The sequence below is a fragment of the Sus scrofa genome, chromosome 13 (assembly GCF_000003025.6).
Source record: "Sus scrofa isolate TJ Tabasco breed Duroc chromosome 13, Sscrofa11.1, whole genome shotgun sequence".
Lineage (NCBI taxonomy): Eukaryota > Metazoa > Chordata > Mammalia > Artiodactyla > Suidae > Sus > Sus scrofa.
In genome coordinates this window covers 146,510,908-146,533,587 of record NC_010455.5, presented here as the reverse complement: position 1 = coordinate 146,533,587, position 22,680 = coordinate 146,510,908, and the positions used below count along the sequence as shown (strand labels likewise).

Here is a 22,680-nt window from a genome sequence, read left to right as displayed (position 1 = left end):
AGAAGGAGTAGAAAAAGATAAGGGAATGGAAAATATATTTGAAGAAATTATCGATGGAAACTTCCCAAATCTAAAGGATACTGGATTCAAGATACAAGAAGCACAGAGGGTCCCAAACAAACTGAACCCAAACAGACCCACACCAAGACACATCATAATAAAAATGGCAAAAGTTAGTGATAAAGAGGGTCCTAAAGGCAGCAAGAGAAAAACAGAATGTTACCTACAAGGGAACCCCCATAAGAATATCAGCTGATTTCTCTACAGAAACACTACAGGCCAGGAGGGAATGGCAACAGATATTTAAAGTGCTAAAAGGAAAAAATATGCAACCTATAATACTCTATCCAGCAAGAATATCATTTAAAATAGAAGGGGAAATAAAAATTTTTCCCAACAAACAAAAACTTAAAGAATACAGCAACACAAAACCCAGGTTAAAGGAAATATTGAAAGGGCTTCTCTAAACCAAAAAGAAAGGAAGGAAAGAGAAGAAAAAAGAAAAGAAAAAAAAAAAGAAGAAGAGGAAGAACTAGGACTGAGGAAACTGCAATCAGAGAGCAGTCACTCAAATAAGGGGCATACAGATTTAATCATGAACATGCTTCAAACAAAATAAAATTAAAAAGAAAAAAATAAAAAAGAGTCATCAAAACCATAAAATGTGGGCAAGGGATGTTAGGAAGTAAATAACCCTTTTTGTTTGTTTATATGTCTCTCTTCTTAATTTTAATATAGTAATGAAGTGTTTGAACTTACAGGACCATCAGGTTAAAACACACAATTATGGGAAGGGGTTAGCATACTTAAAAAACAGGGCAACCACAAGCCAAAACCAAATATTGCATTTGCAAAAAATGAAAAAAAAAATACACTCAAGCAGATAATAACAGGAGACCAGCCAACCAAAAAAAAAAAAAAAGAAAGGAAGAATGGAGAACCATAGAATCAACTAGAACACGAGGTTCAAATGGCAATAAATAATCATCTATCAATTATCACCTTAAATGTCAATGGACTGAATGCCCCAATCAAAAGACACAGAGTGGCTGAGTGGATAAAAAGGCAAAAACCTTAAATATGCTGCCTACAAGAAACTCACCTTAGGACAAAAGATACATATAGATTGAAAGTGAAAGGCTGGGGAAAAATATTTCACGCCAATAGACATGACAGAAAAGCAGGAGTCGCAACGCTCATATCAGACAAAATAGACTTTAAAACAAAAGACATAAAGAAAGACAAAGAAGGACACTATTTAATGATTAAGGGATCCATCCAAGGAGAGGATGTTACTATTGTCAACATATATGCCCCAAATATAGGAGCACCCAGATACAAACAACAAATATTAACAGACATAAAGGGAGATATTTATGAGAATACAATCATAGTAGGAGACCTAAATACCCCCCTCACATCAATGGACAGATCCTCTAGACAGAAAACCAATAAAGCAACAGAGATCCTAAAGGAAACAATAGAAAAGTTAGACTTCATTGATATCTTCAGGACACTACATCCAAAAAAATCAGAATACACATTCTTCTCAAATGCTCATGGAACATTCTCAAGAATCGACCACATATTGGGATACAAAGCGAATCTCAATAAATTTAGGAGCGTAGAAATTATCTCAAGTATCTTCTCTGACCACAATGCCATGAAATTAGAAATCAACCATGGGAAAAGCAAAGAGAAAAAACCCACTACATGGAGACTAAACAACATGCTACTAAAAAACCAATGGGTCAATGAGGAAATCAAGAAGGAAATGAAAAACTACCTTGAAACAAATGATAATGAAGACACAACCTCTCAAAATCTATGGGATGCTGTGAAAGCAGTGCTCAGAGGGAAATTTATAGCAATACAGGCCTTTCTCAAAAAAGAAGAAAGATCCCAAATTGACAACTTAACCCTCCACCTAAACGAATTAGAAAAAGAAGAACAAAAAAGTCCTAAAGTCAGAAGAAGGAAGGAAATTATAAAGATCAAAGAAGAAATCAATAAAATAGAGACTCAAAAAACAATAGAGAAAATTAATAAAACCAAGAGCTGGTTCTTTGAAAAGGTGAACAAAATTGACAAACCCCTGGCCAGACTCACTAAAAAGAGGAGAGAAAGAACCCAAATAACCAAAATTATAAATGAAAAAGGAGAAATCACAACGGATACAGCAGAAATACAAAAAACCATAAGAGAATACTATGAACAACTGTATGGCAACAAGTTTGACAATCTGGAAGAAATGGACAATTTTCTAGAATCTTACAGCCTGCCAAAACTGAATCAAGCAGAAACAGACCAACTGAACAGACCGATCACTAGAAATGAAATTGAAGAGGTCATAAAATCACTCCCTACAAATAAAAGTCCAGGACCAGATGGCTTCACAGGTGAATTTTATCAAACATATAAAGAGGAATTGGTACCCATCCTCCTTAAACTCTTTCAAAAGGTTGAAGAAGAAGGAATACTCCCAAGGACATTCTATGAGGCCACCATCACCCTCATTCCAAAACCAGACAGAGATACCACCAAAAAAGAAAACTATCGCCCAATATCATTGATGAATATAGATGCAAAAATTCTCAACAAAATCTTAGCCAACCGAATCCAACAACATACCAAAAAAACTATACACCATGACCAGGTTGGGTTCATCCCAGGTTCACAAGGATGGTTCAACATACGCAAATCAATCAGCATCATACACCACATTAACAAAAAAAAAGTCAAAAATCATATGATCATCTCAATAGACGCAGAAAAAGCATTTGACAAAGTCCAACATCCATTCATGATCAAGACCCTCGCCAAAGTGGGTATAGAGGGAACATTCCTGAATATAATCAAAGCCATTTATGATAAACCCACAGCAAATATAATCCTCAATGGGGAAAAACTGAAAGCCTTCTCACTCAAATCTGGAACAAGACAGGGATGCCCACTCTCACCACTGCTCTTCAACATAGTTTTGGAAGTCTTAGCCACAGCAATTAGACAAACAAAAGAAATAAAAGGCATCCATGTAGGAAGAGAAGAGATCAAACTGTCACTATATGCAGATGACATGATACTATACCTAGAAAACCCTAAGGACTCAACCCCAAAACTCCTTGAACTGATTAATAAATTCAGCAAAGTAGCAGGATATAAGATTAACATTCAGAAGTCAGTTGCATTTCTGTATACCAGCAATGAAACATTAGAAAAGGAATACAAAAATACGATACCTTTTAAAATTGTACCTCACAAAATCAAATACCTCGGAATACACCTGACCAAAGAGGTAAAGGACCTATATGCCGAGAACTATAAAACCTTAATCAAAGAGATCAAAGAAGATGTAAAGAAATGGAAAGATATTCCATGTTCCTGGATTGGAAAAATCAATATTGTGAAAATGGCCATACTACCCAAAGCAATCTACAGATTCAATGCAATCCCTATCAAATTACCCATGACATTGTTCACAGAACTAGAACAAACAATCCAAACATTTATATGGAACCACAAAAGACCCAGAATTGCCAAAGCAATCCTGAGAAACAAAAACCAAGCAGGAGGCATAACTCTCCCAGACTTCAAGAAATACTACAAAGCCACAGTCATCAAAACAGTGTGGTACTGGTACCAAAACAGACAGACAGACCAATGGAACAGAATAGAGAATCCGGAAATAAACCCTGACACCTATGGTCAATTAATCTTTGACAAGGGAGGCAAGAACATAAAATGGGAAAAAGAAAGTCTATTCAGCAAGCATTGCTGGGAAACCTGGACAGCTGCATGCAAAGCAATGAAACTAGAACACACCCTCACACCATGCACAAAAATAAACTCCAAATGGCTGAAAGACTTAAATATAAGACAGGACACCATCAAACTCCTAGAAGAGAACATGGGCAAAACACTCTCTGACATCAACATCATGAATATTTTCTCAGGTCAGTCTCCCAAAGCAATAGAAATTAGAGCAAAAATAAACCCATGGGACCTCATCAAACTGAAAAGTTTTTGCACAGCAAAGGAAACCAAAAAGAAAACAAAAAGACAACTTACAGAATGGGAGAAAATAGTTTCAAATGATGCAACTGACAAGGGCTTAATCTCTAGAATATATAAGCAACTTATACAACTCAACAGCAAAAAAACCAATCAATCAATGGAAAAATGGGCAAAAGACCTGAATAGACATTTCTCCAAAGAAGATATACAGATGGCCAACAAACACTTGAAAAAATGCTCAACATCACTGATTATAAGAGAAATGCAAATCAAAACTACCATGAGATACCACCTCACACCAGTCAGAATGGCCATCATTAATAAATCCACAAATAACAAGTGCTGGAGGGGCTGTGGAGAAAAGGGAACCCTCCTGCACTGCTGGTGGGAATGTAAACTGGTACATCCACTATGGAGAACGGTTTTGAGATACCTTAGAAATCTATACATAGAACTTCCATATGACCCTGCAGTCCCACTCTTGGGCATCTATCCGGACAAAGCTCTACTTAAAAGAGACACATGCACCCGCATGTTCATTGCAGCACTATTCACAATAGCCAGGACATGGAAACAATCCAAATGTCCATCGACAGAGGATTGGATTCAGAAGATTGGTATATATACACAATGGAATACTACTCAGCCATAAAAAAGGATGACATAATGCCATTTGCAGCAACATGGATGGAACTAGAGAATCTCATACTGAGTGAAATGAGCCAGAAAGACAAAGACAAATACCATATGATATCACTTATAACGGGAATCTAATATCCAGCACAAATGAACATCTCCTCAGAAAAGAAAATCATGGACTTGGAGAAGAGACTTGTGGCTGCCTGATGGGAGAGGGAGGGAGTGGGAGGGATCGGGAGCTTGGGCTTATCAGACACAACTTAGAATAGATTTACAAGGAGATCCTGCTGAATAGCATTGAGAACTATGTCTAGATACTCATGTTGCAACAGAAGAAAGGGGGGGGGAAACTGTAATTGTAGTCTATACATGTAACGATAACCTGACCCCCTTGCTGTACAGTGGGAAAATAAAAAATAAAAAAAAAAAAGACTAAAGACAAGGTTAACCACAGAAGTTCAATAAAAAACCAAAAGAAATCTGCTATTACTTACCCCTGTGGCTAGAACTTCTCCATCACGATCATAAGCTAAAGCAGTGACAGCAGCAGTATGAGGTTTGAAAACCTGTTTTAAGCGAATGTCTGCATCCAAAATTCTCTTCCGTCCCACAAAAACTGTGAGCCCTTTTGGATCAAAAAGGTCAAGAATTCGAACAATGCCATCTTCGAATCCTACGATAAATTGTGCTCCCTTAAAGTTCACCTGTGCCCCATTGGATAAAAAAGAAATGCAAGGTTTCCGAAATTAGTTGATTAAGAAAGTTGTACTACATAACAGATACTTCTGTATTTTCTTCAGATAACTTTTTTTTTTTTTTGTCTTTTTGCTATTTCTTCGGGCTGCTCCCACGGCATATGGAGGTTCCCAGGCTAGGGGTCGAATCGGAGCTGTAGCCACTGGCCTACGCCAGAGCCACAGCAATGCGGGATCCGAGCCGCATCTGCAACCTACACCACAGCTCACAGCAACGCCGGATCCTTAACCCACTGAGCAAGGCCAGAGATCGAACACGCAACCTCATGGTTCCTAGTCGGATTCGTTAACCGCTGCGCCACGATGGGAACTCCCCTAGATAACTTCTATATTTTATTTAGATAACTAAATAATTAACTAAAATAAATGTCCATTAGTAATTCATTGTACTACTTTCTGGTAACCTCCATCCATTCTAGAACAGTTCCTTATCGCTGCTGACCACAAGACAGGTAAACAAAGGCCATCCAAACAGTCACTGAACAAATGGTGGACTGTCTCCCATGTTCTGGGCACCCATCACGAGCAATACAAGTGTGAGCATAGTCTCGACCTGTGATTTCATGAATTCATGGTCAAGTGGGAGGACATACATTAACCAACCACACAAAGGAAGGTAGAATTATGCACTAAGTATTAGAGAAACATTCTCTGAGAGAATATAGCAAAGAAAGCTGACTTGGAATGAGGGCTTTCTTAAGGAAGAAATGGTGGGGCTGATACTAGAGGGATGCCCAGGAATTAACTAAGTACAGAAGCACTTCTGGCAGAGGATACCTAATTACATAACTCAGATAAAGTTATACTTTGATGAGAGAAGACTGAGGGAGGGAACAGTGCATCCATAAGCATACAGCAGGTCACAAAGTAGCTTACATGTCACATTAAGGATAGTCTTCATCTGAAGAGCAGTGAGGAGGTGAACAGTTTTCAGGTGGGGGTGTGGGTTGGGGAGGTGACATAATCAGATCTGCTATTTCAGAAAAATCATCCTGGGTATAGCATGGAAAATCAACCTGAGATGGCCTCGATAGGATGCAGGGGGATCTTTAGACAGATTTTAAGAGATGGCTGCTGTAATCCTGAAGGCTGACTGTGGTCACTTGGTCTGAGGTGTAGTGGAGATGAGAGATGTGGACACATTTTTAGAGATAGGTATAATGGTCTTTTTTGGTATTGACTGGATATGGGGAATGAGGCAGAGGGAGAGGTCAAGGATGACTGAGACATTTACTGAGATAGGAAACACTTGAAGAAGCCAGGGGTGTGTGTGTGGTTTGTTGTTGCTATTATTGTTTTGAAGGGACAGTTGGCTGGGGGTCAGCAGAAGATCATGAATTTAGTCTTTGATGTGTGGCGTTTGAAAGCCCCTGGGTATCTCACAAAATGAAGATAATATGTGTTCTGCAGCTTAGAGAAGCCTGGGCTGGGGATAAAAATCTAGCAATGTCTGAATGTAAAAATCTGCTGTCTTGGGAGGCATTCAGGAGAAGGGCAAGAGCCGTAGGTAATCTTTAGAGCAGAGTGAGGTAGGCAATTATGAAAATCTTTGGAATAACAAAACTATATTCCATTCAATTCCAATTCAATACTGTTTATTCAAACATTTACTAAGTGTCTAAATGTGCCAGTAACTGGGAGGCACTGGAAGTCCAAAGAGGACTAAGATACAGTGTCACCATAAAGAACAATTTGGTGGGAAAGGCAATTAATAAAGTAAATCATCTTAGTATACTGATAAGTGCTATAGGAGAGGTATACATACCGTCTTAAACAGAAATCATAGAGAAAGGAGTACCTAGCTCTAGTGGAAGGTGGGAGCCCCGAGGGCTATGCAGAGGAGATGATATTTGACCTGAGTTAATTGGTAAAGAATGATGTGCAGTTTTCCAGAAAGGCAAGCGGGTATGGAGAAGGGGCAGTTCTAGCATAACAGTCATATCATCTACACCTGGATGTGAGGCTAAAAAAGAAAACATTCTATGGATATTGCACGAGCATCAGAATAAATGATTAAGTTACATGGATTGTATTTTAAAGACTTCAAGTAAGAGTGTAAATAGATTAGGATAAAGAGTGATCCACGTTTGGTAATCTCAACATTCTGTAGTTTCTACTTAACCCAGCCTCATCATTGCTCTGCTTTTACCCCCAGCCTGAGTTCTCCTTCTGGTCTTGCTCCCATCATGAAATTCCTCCATTCATCTTCATGACCACTTTAGGCTGGAACATTTTCTTTGATTTCAACCCAAAACAGTAAGGATAAAAATATGTCCTAAATATTCCCATGATATTTTAAAAATATGGCTGCAAATTCTTTGACATGCCTCTCCAGCAGTGACAGGGTTTAAGTTCCTCCCTCCTAAGTCTAGGTGAAGCTTGTATCTGCTTCACCCAATCAAGTATGGTACATTATGTGACTTCCAAGGCTGTCACAAAAGGACAGAAGCTTCTGCCTTATTTGTTGGAAGCATAGATCTTGGAGCCCCGAGCTGCCATAATGAAGTGTGTGACTTCCCTGAGGCCACCCGCGCTATGATAATGACCACTCTATGTGGCATGGGCTTCAGGTAAGCACTCCTCTTGACATCCCAGCTTAGTCCAGCCCTCAACCCAGAAACCTTTAGACGACTCTAGGCTCCAACCATTCAAGTCTTCCCAACTGAGGCCCTAGATAACTGTCAAGCAGAGATAATCCACCCTTGCTGTCACATGTCCAAATTCTCAAACCAAAAAAAACAAAATGATTGATGTTTTATGCCACTACATTAGGATAGTTTGTTACACAGCAATAAACAACTATAATACCACTCTAATTTTTTTCCCATAGCTCTTATCATTATCCAACATACTTCACTTATTTTGTTTATTGTCTGTCTTTGCCCCTAGAGCATAAGGTTCATGAGGGCAAGGATTTTTGTCTTTTTGTTCATTGCTATATTCCCAGATTCTAGTAAAAGGCCAAGCACATTGTAGACATGCTGGAAATATATAGAATGAATGAAATAGCAATCAGACATATAGGGGATAAATACACAAATTTCTGTTGGATAATTACTTTGTAAAATAGAACTATGTTTAAACTTTAGGTAGCATAATAACAGATATTCATTAAAACAGAACCAAAACCACAATAGTGAAGTCATGATAAGAAACTAAGTTAAATTTTTTATTCTTCTCTAAAATCCAGAGTCAGAAAATATCTGGTGTTTCTAAGAAATAGCATTGATATGCCATATTTACAACTAGATTCTAGTAGAAGTTCATTGTAATAACAAGCTTACCAGTCGTGGTACCCAAGCAAGGGCAGTACCTCCTTGTTTGAATTTCATCTGAACCAAAGGAGTTTTGCTAGCAAAATCATAAAGTCTAACAGAACCTATAGAAAGACAGTTGTAAAAGAAACAAGTTATAAATATATATATTTACAATATCTTTAATAACCTTGATTTACTTTACATTTTAGTACTGTAATAAGACACTTCATTAAAAATTAAATAAGGAGTTCCCACTGTGCCACAATGGAAACGAATCTGACTAGTATCCATGAAGATTCGGGTTCAATCCCTGGCCTCGCTGAGGCAGGGGATCTGGTGTTGCCATAAGCTGTGGTGTAGGTTGCAGATGCAGCTTGGATTCCAAGTTACTGTGGCTGTGGTGTAGGCCCACCAGCAGTAGGCTGATTTGGCCCCTCGCCTGGGAACTTCCATACACTATGGGTGCGGCCATAAAAAGCAAAATCGATCAACCAATCAATCACCTGATAATCTAACAGCCTTTCTTTAGTCAAAAATTTACAGTCATACCCTCAGTCAGTTCATTTATAAACATGAAAACATACATGCCATTTTATGTAAGGGACTTGAGCATCTGTGGATTTTGGTATTAGCAGAAGTGCTGGAACCCATCCCCCAGGGATACCCAAGGACAACTATAGTGAAGAAACAACTGATGATTGACCTTGCACAGTCCACATAGATTTGCAATAAGTCAAGAAGGAAGAAAGGAGATGGAAAGAAAAAGGAAAGCACATGTGGATAATACAAGGATGAACAGTATTTTCATGAGTATCTTACCAATCTATCTTTATTTTCATCTCTCACAATAACCATGACTGCTTTATTTTGGGCCCTTTCTCCTCTGCAAAAACTCACCTCACTTGCATCCAGAGACTTCCCTTTTGGAAAAATTATCAAATGCTTTAATCAAACACAGAAAAAAAATGTATTGAAAACAAGACCCAAAAGGCCAGATGTGAGTTCCTACTTACAGTCCAAGCCAGTAGTGGCCATGAGGTAAGTGAGAGGAGAGACGGCCAAGGCTTCAATGGCTCCAGAATGGAAGGAGAAGAGGCATTCAGGATCTTGGGTCTGACAACAAAGAGATCCTATTAGGTCTTAAAGATAGGTTAGCACTGAATTAAGGTCAAGTTTAAAGAAATGCAAATAGAACCCTATAATAAGTGTGACTTTATCTGAATAGAATTGAGAAAAAAGCATAGTAAGATAGAAATATCTCTGAAGTTTGGAGAAACAGAGTACTGGCTTTGCACTTAATGACTGTGTGATCTGGCACAAGTCACCTCAAATGCCAGTTTCCATTTCAATAAAATGAGATGATGGCAACTGTCTGCCTAACAGAGTAGTTGGGAGGATTATACAAAATAATAGAAATTAAAGTGCCATGTTTATGAAAACTGTAAAGAACTGTATAATGTTAGGCATTGTCATTGACACTTTTCTTGTAACTTGTTATTGAGATGGATCCTTTTTATGTAAAATCATAATGAGAGAAAGAGAGAAATATGAATTCTTTGGTGAGTAAGTTTTTGATAGGAATAATGATCAAGTATGGAGAAAGATAAAGTATCTTTTAAAGAAGGATGACAATGGTTTTTATCATGAGAATTAGAAACAAAAAACAGGCAAACTTACAATATTTGAAAAACTAAGGTCAAGCTTCCAAATGGCTCCATTGGCATCCTAAAAAATTAAATACCTAATAATGTTTTGTTTGATCATTTTGAACTTTTATCAAATTAAAAGAATTTTCTGTTTATGACTTAAAGGACAAACAACACCAAAAGCTTACATATATTTTACAGCGTGATTGAAATTTAACAATAGCAACTTCCATATATAACAAAGCAAACTCATAAAACTTACAGTCTAGCATAATAAAAATGCTAATCGATTTTCTGTCTATAAAATATAAGTCAATTAGATATCAAAATTCAGGAACTCTTCATTGTAGCATCAATGATAGCCCTAATAGTACAGTGGACTTATGGTGACAATAAATTATACCACTATTTTAATTTCATGTCCAGATAACTTTAAAGAGCCAAGAGAGAAGAATGCAACTTACCTGAGCCAACCAAAAGTTGGCTCCAACTTCATTCATTTTTATCATAGAGAAGAGTTTGACATTCTTGTCGACTTGAAGTTCATTAATGGGCTCGATCTCTAACAACCCGGCCTCCTCTGCAGTATCAGCAGTGTCTATTGTCTCAAAATCCCATATCTTATAAAATTAATAGAAAAAGATTTTAATCAATCAGCAGTTTCTGAATATATATTTTCTAATCCAGAAAGGGTCCCAATTTTTTTCAATAGTCATTTCTGCTTATGTCATGAAAGTTAATAATGAGTAGGTATAATTAAAACACCAGACAAAACCTGACCCCTGAGATTTTGCTCTGAAATGGAGATAATAATTATTACAGTTTCCTTTGTATTTATGGAGATTAATGAAAAAATACAGCCCTGAATAAGAATTCTAATTCACCCAAAGTAAATTTTATTTCAAGGTTTCTGTCAGGTCTTTCTGCATAGAAAGTACAGAAGGAATAAATGGTTTGGTCATTTATTTTGTATATACCTGACCTGTGGGCCCCTGGAAAGGGAACACAGAACTTTGTGCTTAATGATTTAAGCACTATCTTCATCATAAGCAGAGAAAACGGATACAGATCAGACAATGTCTGCATGGGGACATGAGAAAATGTTCCTGCTCCTTACCATGGGTTTAGACTCTACCATTTGGATAAGGATTGCAGTTCTTGGGATAGGAGACCAGAAGGGTACTCAGGAAGGAGGAGGGGGAGCAGTTTCACTTCGTGTGGTGGAGAGGCTCAGAAGGACTGTCCTTCAAGTGCCAAAGCCCAGCTGATGGCTCTGTTGTCACACCCAGCCACATTCTCCTGGACTCAACATCTCAGACTTTGGAAAGACTGGTGTCATCCCACAGAGCAGCCTCGTGGAGGACAGTCCCAGATCGTAGGATCAGACTAACTCCTGGAAGTTGGAGCAGATTTTTCCTCAAGGGTAAGGGGAAGAGATTTATGACATAAAGGGCTGAAGAAAGGAGGGTGGACTTTGAAAAGGAAAGCACCCTGAGAAATCAGCGACGTCCATGAAGGGATCCTCTTGAGTATTTAACTTACCTCTCTCTCTTTTTTTAGGGACGCACCCATGGCATATGGAAGTTCCCAGGCTAGAAGCTGAATCAGGGCTGCAGCTGCTGGCCTATGCCACAGCCACAGAAATTTAGGATCCCCAATCCACTGAGTGGGGCCAGGGATCAAACCTGCATCCTCAGGGATACTAGTCGGGTTCGTTACTGCTGAGCCACAATGGGAACTTCTTAACTTCTCATCTCTTGAGGTTTTCTTCTACTTGGTATTTTGGTCTATTTGGGGGTGACATATACTTCGGAAGGGTAGAGAATACATTGTATGACATAATAAAGGACATAAAAGATTCTCAGGGCAATGGGTAAAATATAACAAATTAAATTTAACATGGTTCAAAAAGCCAATAGTAAGAGGACAAAACTGTGGGTAACATGTCTCTAATACATTGTTTGAGCCATAAGTAAGCTCAGTAAGTGTCAGAAAAAACTAAACTATTAGAAAAATACAGTCTTACTTCCTAAGAAATGTCTAGTGAATCTTACCTTAGGAATACTTGCTTTTTTTTTTTTTTTGGATTTTTTTTTTTTTTTTTGGTCTTTTTTGCCATTTCTTGGGCCACTCCCATGGCATATGGAGGTTCCCAGGCTAGGGGTCAAATCAGAGCTGTAGCCGCCGGCCTACACCACAGCCACAGCAACTCAGGATCCAGGCTGCGTCTGCGACCTACATCACAACTCACAGCAACACTGGATCCTTAACCCACTGAACAAGGCCAGGGATCAAACCCAAAACCTCATGGTTCCTAGTCGGATTCGTTAACCACTGAGCCACGACAGGAACTCCAGGAATACTTCCTTATGAAAGGCCCCAGTAAAAATATGTATGGAGGTGACCACAACACAAAGCAAAAGTCTCCAGGTTTGACATCAATAGCAGCATACATATGCACAGGTGGGTGGGGAAGAGGTGTGACATCAGCCAGAAGGATGGAGGTGCTAGAGCCATGTCCCAGCTTAGCCCACATTATGAGCAGGACAGTGTCCACAGGTGAGGACAAGCAAGTCCACTAGTATATGGAGCCATGGGTAGGGTGCTTCCACAGGAAAACCCTATTGCTCGCCTTTGTATTTTTAATTGATAAACTCAGTAAAAAATAATAATAATAACAATAATAACTAACAGATGTTAGCATTGTTGTTGCTAGAAAACGACCCATTCATACCAGGCATTTTGGAAGGGCTTCGGCGTCTGCTGTCGATATTGTGTTAACATGAGTATCCATTTTCTGAAACTACTGGTTCAATCACAGACTCCAAATAACAAAATGTCCCCTCAGAAAATTTCAGGGCTAAGATGCTGTTAATGAATTTTGACTAGAATTTAAATACTGACCACAAGAGAAGCATGATTTAAAATAAGTTGACCCTGGGAGTAAATGACCACTGATCTCCTTTGTTAAGAGACCTTTGTGAGAAGTAAAAACCTGATGAAACCCATAGAGTTATCTGCAAGGTTTTGATGTGGGGCTAAAGTGTAAAGAAAACTTACCCTAACGCATCCATCTGACCCGACAGTGATGACTTCCCCCTCGTCCAGCATGATCTGGTTAATGGGACCCTGATGACAGGGCTTGGCTGCAGCTCGACACAGCTCAACTTTGATGTGGCCACCTTCCCAAAGCAGCATGTTGCCCCATTCTGACCCTGAGAGCACCTGGCAGGTGTGCAGAAAGGAAGGACTGTGCATTAAGACAGACGGACGTGTATATATGCCTCAAAGAGCAGGTGAGGATTATTATTAAAGTTTTTCCTTATTATGAAAGTAAAAGAATTTTAAATACAGCAAAAGAAAAATACAGCAATGAACACTTACTATCCCAGAAACAACCACTAACCATATTGTACTTGCACCAAATATTATGCAGAGTTTTAAAATCATTGTGATTAGGCCATATGTTGCTGGTTAATTTTTCAAATATATTTATATCTATATTTCTTTGTACACCTCCCTTTTTTCTCTCTTTTTAGGGCTGCATTCACAGCATATAGAAATTCCCAGGTTAGGGACCGAATCAGAGCTGCAGCTGCTGGCCTACACCACAGATCCAAGCCACATCTACAACACAACTCATGGCAACACCTGATCCTTAACCCACTGAGCAAGGCCTGGGATCAAACCTGCATCCTCATGGATATTAGTCAGGTTCGTAATCCACTGAGCCATAATGGGAAGAGATTTCTTTGTAACATCCCTTAGGGACATAACCCAGGAGTGAAATTGTTGGCTCAAATTTTAAAGACATCTTTAAAGATCTTCATAGATGAGAGTCCACTTTTTAAGAGTGATAACATCAAATGTTATGTTTGATAAGCTGTGAGGCCATTACTGAACTTAGCAAATTACAGCAGAACAGGATCCACCCTCAAATGTGAATAATCATCTGGAATCACCTCACATTAATCCATTTAATCTAACACTTCCCAAAGTACTACCACCTGACACTAGTTCTTAAAGATGTTTAACTAGTATTACTAGTAATACTAATTGAGTATTGACTCCTGCCAAGCACTGCTTGAGCACTTTCCTACATAAAGTTATTTAATCTTGAAAGCCATATGAACTGGGTACATTTATCAAGGATACTATGTGCAGTTGTGAGGTTGGGCACTTTATTTTCCCAGAAGAAAATAGTTTTTCTCATTCACACAAAGAAGCCATATGGGCCAATGGAAGCCTTGACTATTATTATTCTCATCTTAACAAAGAAAAAAACTGAAGCACAGAACACTTAAGTACCTTACCCAAAATTACCCAGAGGGGTCAGGGTTCTAACCAAAGCATTGTGGCTCCAATTCTCGCATTCCAACTCGCACTGCCTCAGAAGACATAGGCTGGGATAAACAAAGTCAAACACATATATTCCCTCTACAGTCCCTTGGAAGATTAAATACAGAAGTGTTCACTGAGAATCACCATGAGAAACTCCTAGACACAAAGGAATCTGACCAGGAAAGACATTTTCTCTCAGCTTCTGTGCAGAAAAATGTTTCATGAAATGCCCTTTGGGGAACTCTCATCTAATTCATTTTTTTTTTTCTCTTTATTGAAGTTCCCAGGCTAAGTGTTGAATTGGAGCTGCAGTTGCAGGCCTACGCCATGGACACAGCCGCACTGGATCTGAGCCACATCTGCGACCTACGCCGCAGCTCTTGGCCACACCAGATCTTTAACCAACTTCGAGGCCAGGGATCAAACCTGCATCCTCCTGGATACTAGTCAGGTTCTTAACCTGCTGAGCCACAGTAGGAACTCCTGATCTACTCTTTACCTGCTTCTCTAGGACTCTCAGCCCCATTTCCCTCCCACCCAGATTAATTTATGACCTTACTCAATCTTTTCTGCTTCTTCAGTCTACCTATTGTTATCTATTCCACCAATTTTACCTGTTATTAAGCCTCAGACCACTTTTCTTTATTTAGACTGTTTTTTTTTTTTTTTTTTGTCTGCCCAGTAACTAAAGCCACCAAAAGTCACCAAAGCCTATAAGCATTCCTTTCTGTCACTCATGTCTGGCTTTCCTTTTCCATTTGTCCTGAGAAAAGTTGAGGCCCTCATCACTTCTCCTTAGATTAAAGCAACAGTTTCCTTCTGAGTTCATTTCCTTGACTCCAGATTTCCCTGATTCTAATTTGTTTGGCATTCTATGACTAAATTAATCTATACCATCTTTCACTCACAGCTCTGCCCTTCCAATGCCTAGTAGCTCCGCCTGGCTGTTCAGGTCCTGCTACACTGGGACCCAACCATACTTCTCAATCTAATTTCTCACTCTTTCCCAACATGAAAGCTTAATTCCAATGAATTCTCTAAAAATATATGCTATTTACACTTGCTTTTTGGATCTCTCATTTAAAATGGCTTCCTTTCTCCCCTACATCTACACAAACTCAACTAAACTTTTTTTTTTTTTTTTTGGTCTTTTTTTGCCATTTCTAGGGCCGCGCCCTAGAAATGGCATATGGAGGTTCCCCGGCTAGGGGTCTAATCAGAGCTGTAGCCACAGCTACACCAGAGCCACAGCAACGCGGGATCTGAGCCGCGTCTGTGACCTACACCATAGCTCACGGCAACTCGAGATCCTTAACCCATTGAGCAAGGCCAGGGATCAAAGCCCAAACCTCATGGCTCCTAGTTGGATTCACTAACCACTGAGCCACGATGGGAACTCCACAAACTCAACTATTTAACATTTTAAGGATATGTCTCATGCTGTGTTTTTAATTATCTTTATTTTGGCTTAATTCTCAAAGAATTCAAAATTTGAAGCTAGAATGATTTGTGGTCATCTTTTCTGTCTGGATACGTAATTTAGCCAGCGTCCAAGACTTTTTATTTCCTCCCATACACCATGATTTCAAATTGAGAATATCCCACTAGGCAATGACTAGACCATTTAGTTCCTCAGAGAAATATTTATTTTCTAGCATTTACTTGGACTTTTGGTGGCTTTAGTTACTTACAACTGAGATGCTCACAAATAATACTATGGAACTCCTCCTAATAGGAAGCCAAATACAATATTAATGGAGAACTGATCCTATAGGCAATATGTCTATAAATTTTATATAGAAGAGAAGAAATTAATATTAAAGAATAAACCAACAGATAAAACTGCAGTGTTGCAGATGTCACTATAAAGTGGCTCTATCTTCCTGAATAACAATATGACGAAAACAAAAGCCGCAAGACTGTACATAACCTTTGACCCAGTAGTACCTTTTGGAACATCATGGCAAAGAAGAGAGGAAGATAAACATGCAATTCCATGACATCATTAAAAGTGATAAGTATGCCACTATGTTATTATATGAAAATACTTGCCTACTTGATATGTGTGTACACTACTCAGTAAAAATGTATGTATATGTGGATTATGACAGTTTTACAGAATTAAAATTGATAATCAGAAAGATAGAATTAAATGCTTACTACATTTACAATTATTGTATTTGTTATTGCCAGTACTGGCAATTGCGTTTTAGACTCTATAATGTGCTCTCATATATGTATGTCGCTTTAAAACATAATCTCGTTATTGAAGCATAGTGGCTGTACTCACCTTCCCATCTGGGAGCTCCATGTAACCTTCTATATCAGTAGTGGCTGTTTTGCCAAACCGACCCAAAGAACCTTGAAGCTTGAGACCAGTGAATGTTAGAGCCATTTCCCAGAACCTATAAACAGAAAACAGACTGAATATAACTCAAAGAAGTTTTATTTTAATTTCAATTTCACTCAAACATTTACATATTTCATAGTCATATGTTACTTTGATTCATTCATTCAGTTAATATATATTAAGTATCAACTACCTGTCAGGCAACATTCTAGGCAATATGAATTTAGCATTGAGCAAAACAGACCAAAAAGAAAATATGCCCTGTCTTCGTAGATCTTTTTTATTTTTTATTTTTTGCTTTTTAGGACCAAACTTGCAGCAATATGGAAGTTTCCAGGCTAGGGGTCGAATTGGAGCTATAGCTGCTAGCCCATGCCACAGCAGCAATGTGGGATTGAAGCCATGTCAGCAACCTACACCATGGCTCATGGAAACACCAGATTGTTAACCTATTGAGCGAGGCCAGGGATTGAACCTGAGTTCTCCTGGATAGCAGTTGTGTTTGTTACCTCTTAGCCACAAAGGGAACACCTAGATCTTATATTTTATGGTTGCGTTGTCCTATGCAATAGCCACACATTTGACTATTTTAATTTATATTAAATTAGATTTAATTAATAAAAATAAAATTTAAAGATCAGTGTTTCATTCAGACCAGCCAGTGTCAAGTATTCAACAGCTACATGTGACTTGTGTCTACTAGACTGGCCAGCACAGAACACTCCCACCCTGGCAGAAGGTTCTACTGCATAGTACAACTTTAGAGAACATCAAAGTTTTCCCCCCCGTTCTAATTTACTTGCTATGAAACTTTGAGTGATTTTCTTGATCATATTCCCCCCTGCATAGAATGAGAATATTTGTAGGACCAAATGTGTAAAATTGCTAAAAATTAGAACAACACCTAGGACATAAAAGCAATCAATAAACATTAACTACCAATATATTCTTATTAATACTCTAAACAAATGAATAGTCAGAATGAAGATAACTACCTAGGAAAAAGAATTTGGCCTACTAACTATATGTAAAATAGATAATGAACAGTATCAACAAACCAATAATATGAAGCCAAGAGCCTAAAAAACCAACACCCTTCTCCAAGGTTATGGTAGGTTCCCCTGAGCATATGTTTTCATCCCCTGTGTTTCTTTCATAGCACATCACACATGAACTTGTTCAAGGTCTATCTTTCCCCTAAGATATAGTGTATAGAAAATAGGCATTTTACTAAACAATGAGAAAACATAAGGAATTAGAATTTTTTTAAACTATAGCTAGCAGAATTAGTTGAAAATTTCCCCAAGATTCATTTAAAAATCTATTCAATTATTCTATATTTCAAAAGGACCAGGTTTTAATTGGTATAAAAGGAATTTAGGATAAATAAAAATGTCTTTCTCTCATAAAGAGACACTAGGAATCAAGTTATAGGCAGTTCAAGAGGAGAGCTGGAAGGCTGTTAAATAAAGGACAAGGAGTTCACGTCATAGCTCAGTGGAAATGAATTTGACTAGTATCCATGAGGACACAGGTTCAATCCTTGGCATTGCTCAGTGGGTTAGGTTCTGGCATTGCTGTGAGCTGTGGTGTAGGCTGCAGAAGTTGCTCAGATCTGACAGTGCTATGACTGTGGTTGGCAGCAGCTACAGCTCCAATTTGACCCCTAGCCTGGAAACTTCCATATGCCGCAGGTACAGCCCTAAAAATAAATAAATAAATGGACAAGATCATTGCTTCCTGAACACAGACCAGGATACAGCGAAAAAGACCCAAAAACTTGGGATCAAGAGTAGCCCCTGCTACCATTTAGGACTGCAGGTTCTGCATCAGGAATGATTCTGTTATAATTCTCACTTTACAAATGAAGAATTAAGTTTAAAGACATCGAGATGACTCATCCATCATACAATATTGCTATGACACATTTAACAGCAGATCTGAAAGCTCACTATGAACTTGGACACAGCCCACCGTGTTAGTAAGACATCCAAACTCTTAGGAAGTGAAGTCTAAAAGGAGGCAGCAGACTAAATGCATAAGCCTTGCTTTTATCTATGCTTTCTTCAGTAATAAAATCCCCATATTTAATCAGAAAAGCTGCACGAGAGTTAGTTTTGAAAATTAAACATTTAAAAATCATCCTAATGAGAAATTGATGGGAATACAATAATAGTAGGAGACTAACACCCCACTCACATCAATGGACAGATCCTCTACACAGAAAATCAATAAGGAAACAGAGATCCTAAATGACACAATAGAAAAATTAGACTTAATTGACACTTTCAGGACATTACATCCAAAAAAAATCAGAATACACAATATATACTTCTTCTCAAGGGCACATGGAACATTCTCAAGGATCAATCACATACTGGGGCACAAAGTTAACCTCAACAAATTTAAGACTATAGAAATTATTTCAAGTATCTTCTCTGACCACAATGACATGAAAGTGGAAATCAACCACAGGAAAAGAAATGAGAAAAAAAATGACTACATGGAGACTAAACAACATGCTACTAAAAAAACAAATGGGTCAATGAGGAAATAATGAAGGAAATTAAAAAAAAAACCTAGAGACAAATAATAATGAAGACACAACCCCTCAAAATCTACAGAATGCTGCAAAAGCAGTGCTCAGAGAGAAATTCATAGCAATATAGGCCTTCCTCAAAGAAGAAGAAAAATCTCAAATCGACAAATTAACCCACCACCTAAATGAATTAGAAAAACAAAACCTAAAGTCAGCAGAAGGAAGGAAATCATAAAGATGAGAGAAGAAATCAATAAAACAGATATCCAAAAAACAATAGAAAAAAAAGCAATAAAACCAAGAGCTGGTTCTTTGAAAAGGTAAACAAAATTGGCAAACCTCTGGCCAGACTCACCAAGAAGAGGAGAGAAAAAACCCAAATAAACAAAATAAGAAATGAAAAAGAAGAACCCACAATGGATACAGAAGAAATACCAAAAACCATAAGAGAATACCATGAACAATTGTATACCAACAAATCTGACAACCTAGAAGAAATGGACAACTTTCTAGACACTTACAGCATGCCAAAGAAGAAATCAAGAAGAAAGAGATAAACTGAACAGACCAATCACTAGAAATGAAATTGAATATATAATAAAAATACTCCCTACAAACAAAAGTCCAGGACCAGATGGCTTCACATGTTGAATTCTACCAAATATACAAAGAGGAACTTATACGCATCCTCCTTAAACTTTTCCAAAAGGTTGAAGAAGGAACACTCCCAAAGACATTCTATGATGTCACCATCACCCTAATACCAAAATCAGACAAAGGTACCAAAACTTTTCAACAAAATTTTAGCCAACTGAATCCAACAACATATAAAAAAGACCATACACCACAACCAGGTGGGATTCATCCCAGGTTCACAAGCATGGTTCAACATATGAAAATCAATCAACATCATATACCACATTACCAAAAGAAAACTCAAAAACCACACGATCATCTCAATAGATGCAGAAAAAGCATTTGACGAAGTCCAACATCCATTCATGATAAAAACTCTTACCGAAGTAGGTATAGAGGGAACATAACTTCATAATAAAAGCCATTTATGACAAACCTACAGCCAACGTTTTGATACTCAATAGAGAAAAGCCGAAAGCCTTTCCACTAAAATCTGGAACAAGACAAGGATGCCCACTCTCACCACTGTTATTCAACATGGTATTGGAAGTCCTAGCCACAGCAGTCTGACAAACAAAAGAAATACAATGTATCCTAACTGGAAGAGAAGAGGTGACATTGTCACTGTATGCAGATGACATGATACTACATACAGATGATACTACATACAGAAAACCCTAAGGACACAACCCAAAAACTCCTCGGACTGATCAACAAATTCAGCAAAATAGCGGGATATAAGACTAACACACAGAAATGAGTCGCATTCCTGTATGCCAACAGTGAAATATTAGAAAAGGAATACAAAAACACAACACCTTTTAAAATTGCACCCCCAAAAATCAAATACCTGGGAATACACCTGACCAAGGAGGTGAAAGACTTACATGCTCAGAACTATAACACACTAATCAAGGAAAGTAAAGAAGATGTACAGAAATGGAAAGATACTCTATGCTCCTGGGTTGGAAAAATTAATACTGCAAAAATGGCCATACTACCCAAAGCAATCTACAGATTCAATGCAATCCTTATCAAATTACCCATGACATTTTTCACAGAACTAGAACAAACCATCCAAACATTTATATGGAACCACAGAAGACCCAGAATTGCCAAAGCAATCCTGAGGAACAAAAACCAAGCAGGAGGCAGAACTCTCCCAGACTTCAGGCAATATTACAAAGCCACAGTCATCAAGACAGTGTGATTCTCGTACCAAAACGGACAGACAGACCAATGGGACAGAATAGAGAACCCAGAAATAAACCCAGACACCTATGGTCAATTAATCTTCAACAAAGGAGGCAAGGATATAAAATGGGAAAAAGACAGTCTTTTCAGCAAATGGTGCTGGGAAACCTGGGCAGCCACGTGTAAATCAGTGAAACTGGAACACAGCCTCACACCACGCACAAAAATAAACTCAAAATGGCTTTAAAGACTTAAACGTAAGACAAGACACCATCAAACTCCTAAAAGAGAACATAGGCAAAACATTCTCTGACATCAACCTTACAAATGTTTTCTCAGGTCAGTCTCCCAAAGCAACAGAAATAAAAGCAAAAATAAACCCATGGGACCTAAACAAACTGACAAGCTTTTGCACAGCAAAGGAAACCATAAAAAACAAAATGTCAGCCTACATAATGGGAGAAAATCATTTCAACTGATGCAACTGACAAGGGTTTAATCTCTAAAATACACAAACAACTTATACAACTCATACAAACAACTTATACAACTCAACAGCCAAAAAGCCAACAACCCAATGGAAAAATGGGCCAAAGACCTGAATAGACGGTTCTCCAAAGAAGATATACTGATGGCCAACAGGCACATGAAAAAATGCTCAACATCCCTGATTATTAGAGAAATAATCAAAACTACTACGAGGTACCACTTCACACCAGTCAGGATGGCCATCATTTTAAGTCCACAAATAACAAATGCTGGAGGGGGTGTGGAGAAAAGGGAACCTTGCTACACTGTTGGTGGGAATGTAAATTGGTACAACCACTATGGAGAACAGTATGGAGGTACCTTAGAAAACCATATATAGACCTACCATATAACCCAGCAATCACACTCTTGGGCTTATGTCCAGACAAAACTTTCCTTGAAAATGACATATGCACCCACATGTTCATTGCAGCTATATCCACAATAGCCAAGACATGGAGACAACCCAAATGTGCATCAACAGACGACTGGATTAGGAAGATGTGGTATATATACACAATGGAATACTACTCAGCCATAAAAACGAAAAAATAATGCCATTTGCAGCAACATGGATGGAACTAGAGACTCTCATACTAAGTGAAGTCAGAAAGAAAAAAGACAAATACCATATGATTTCACTTATATCTGGAATCTAATACATGGCACAAATGAACCTTTACACAGAAAAGAAAATCATGGACATGGAGAACAGACTTGTGGTTGCCAAGAGGGAGGGGGAGGGAATGGGAGGGACTGGGAATTTGGGGCTAATAGATGT

General features: G+C 38.3%; 1 protein-coding gene across 7 annotated transcripts in view; it reads right to left on the bottom strand.

The window, feature by feature from the left end:
* Window positions 1-22,680, bottom strand: part of CFAP44 (cilia and flagella associated protein 44) — a 156,557-nt gene that overhangs the window by 94,948 nt on the left and 38,929 nt on the right. For all 7 annotated transcript variants that reach the window (XR_002337897.1, XR_002337896.1, XM_021070364.1 and 4 more), the window contains 7 exons: window positions 16,943-17,057; window positions 13,372-13,536; window positions 10,776-10,931; window positions 10,343-10,390; window positions 9,679-9,778; window positions 8,693-8,787; window positions 5,148-5,357 (listed from right to left, as the gene is read on the bottom strand). Coding sequence is in view for 5 of the 7 variants with exons in the window: in XM_021070364.1 (XP_020926023.1) it covers window positions 5,148-5,357; window positions 8,693-8,787; window positions 9,679-9,778; window positions 10,343-10,390; window positions 10,776-10,931; window positions 13,372-13,536; window positions 16,943-17,057 (889 nt within the window). In the remaining 2 variants the exon portion in view is untranslated. The remainder of the gene's footprint in view (window positions 1-5,147; window positions 5,358-8,692; window positions 8,788-9,678; window positions 9,779-10,342; window positions 10,391-10,775; window positions 10,932-13,371; window positions 13,537-16,942; window positions 17,058-22,680) is intronic.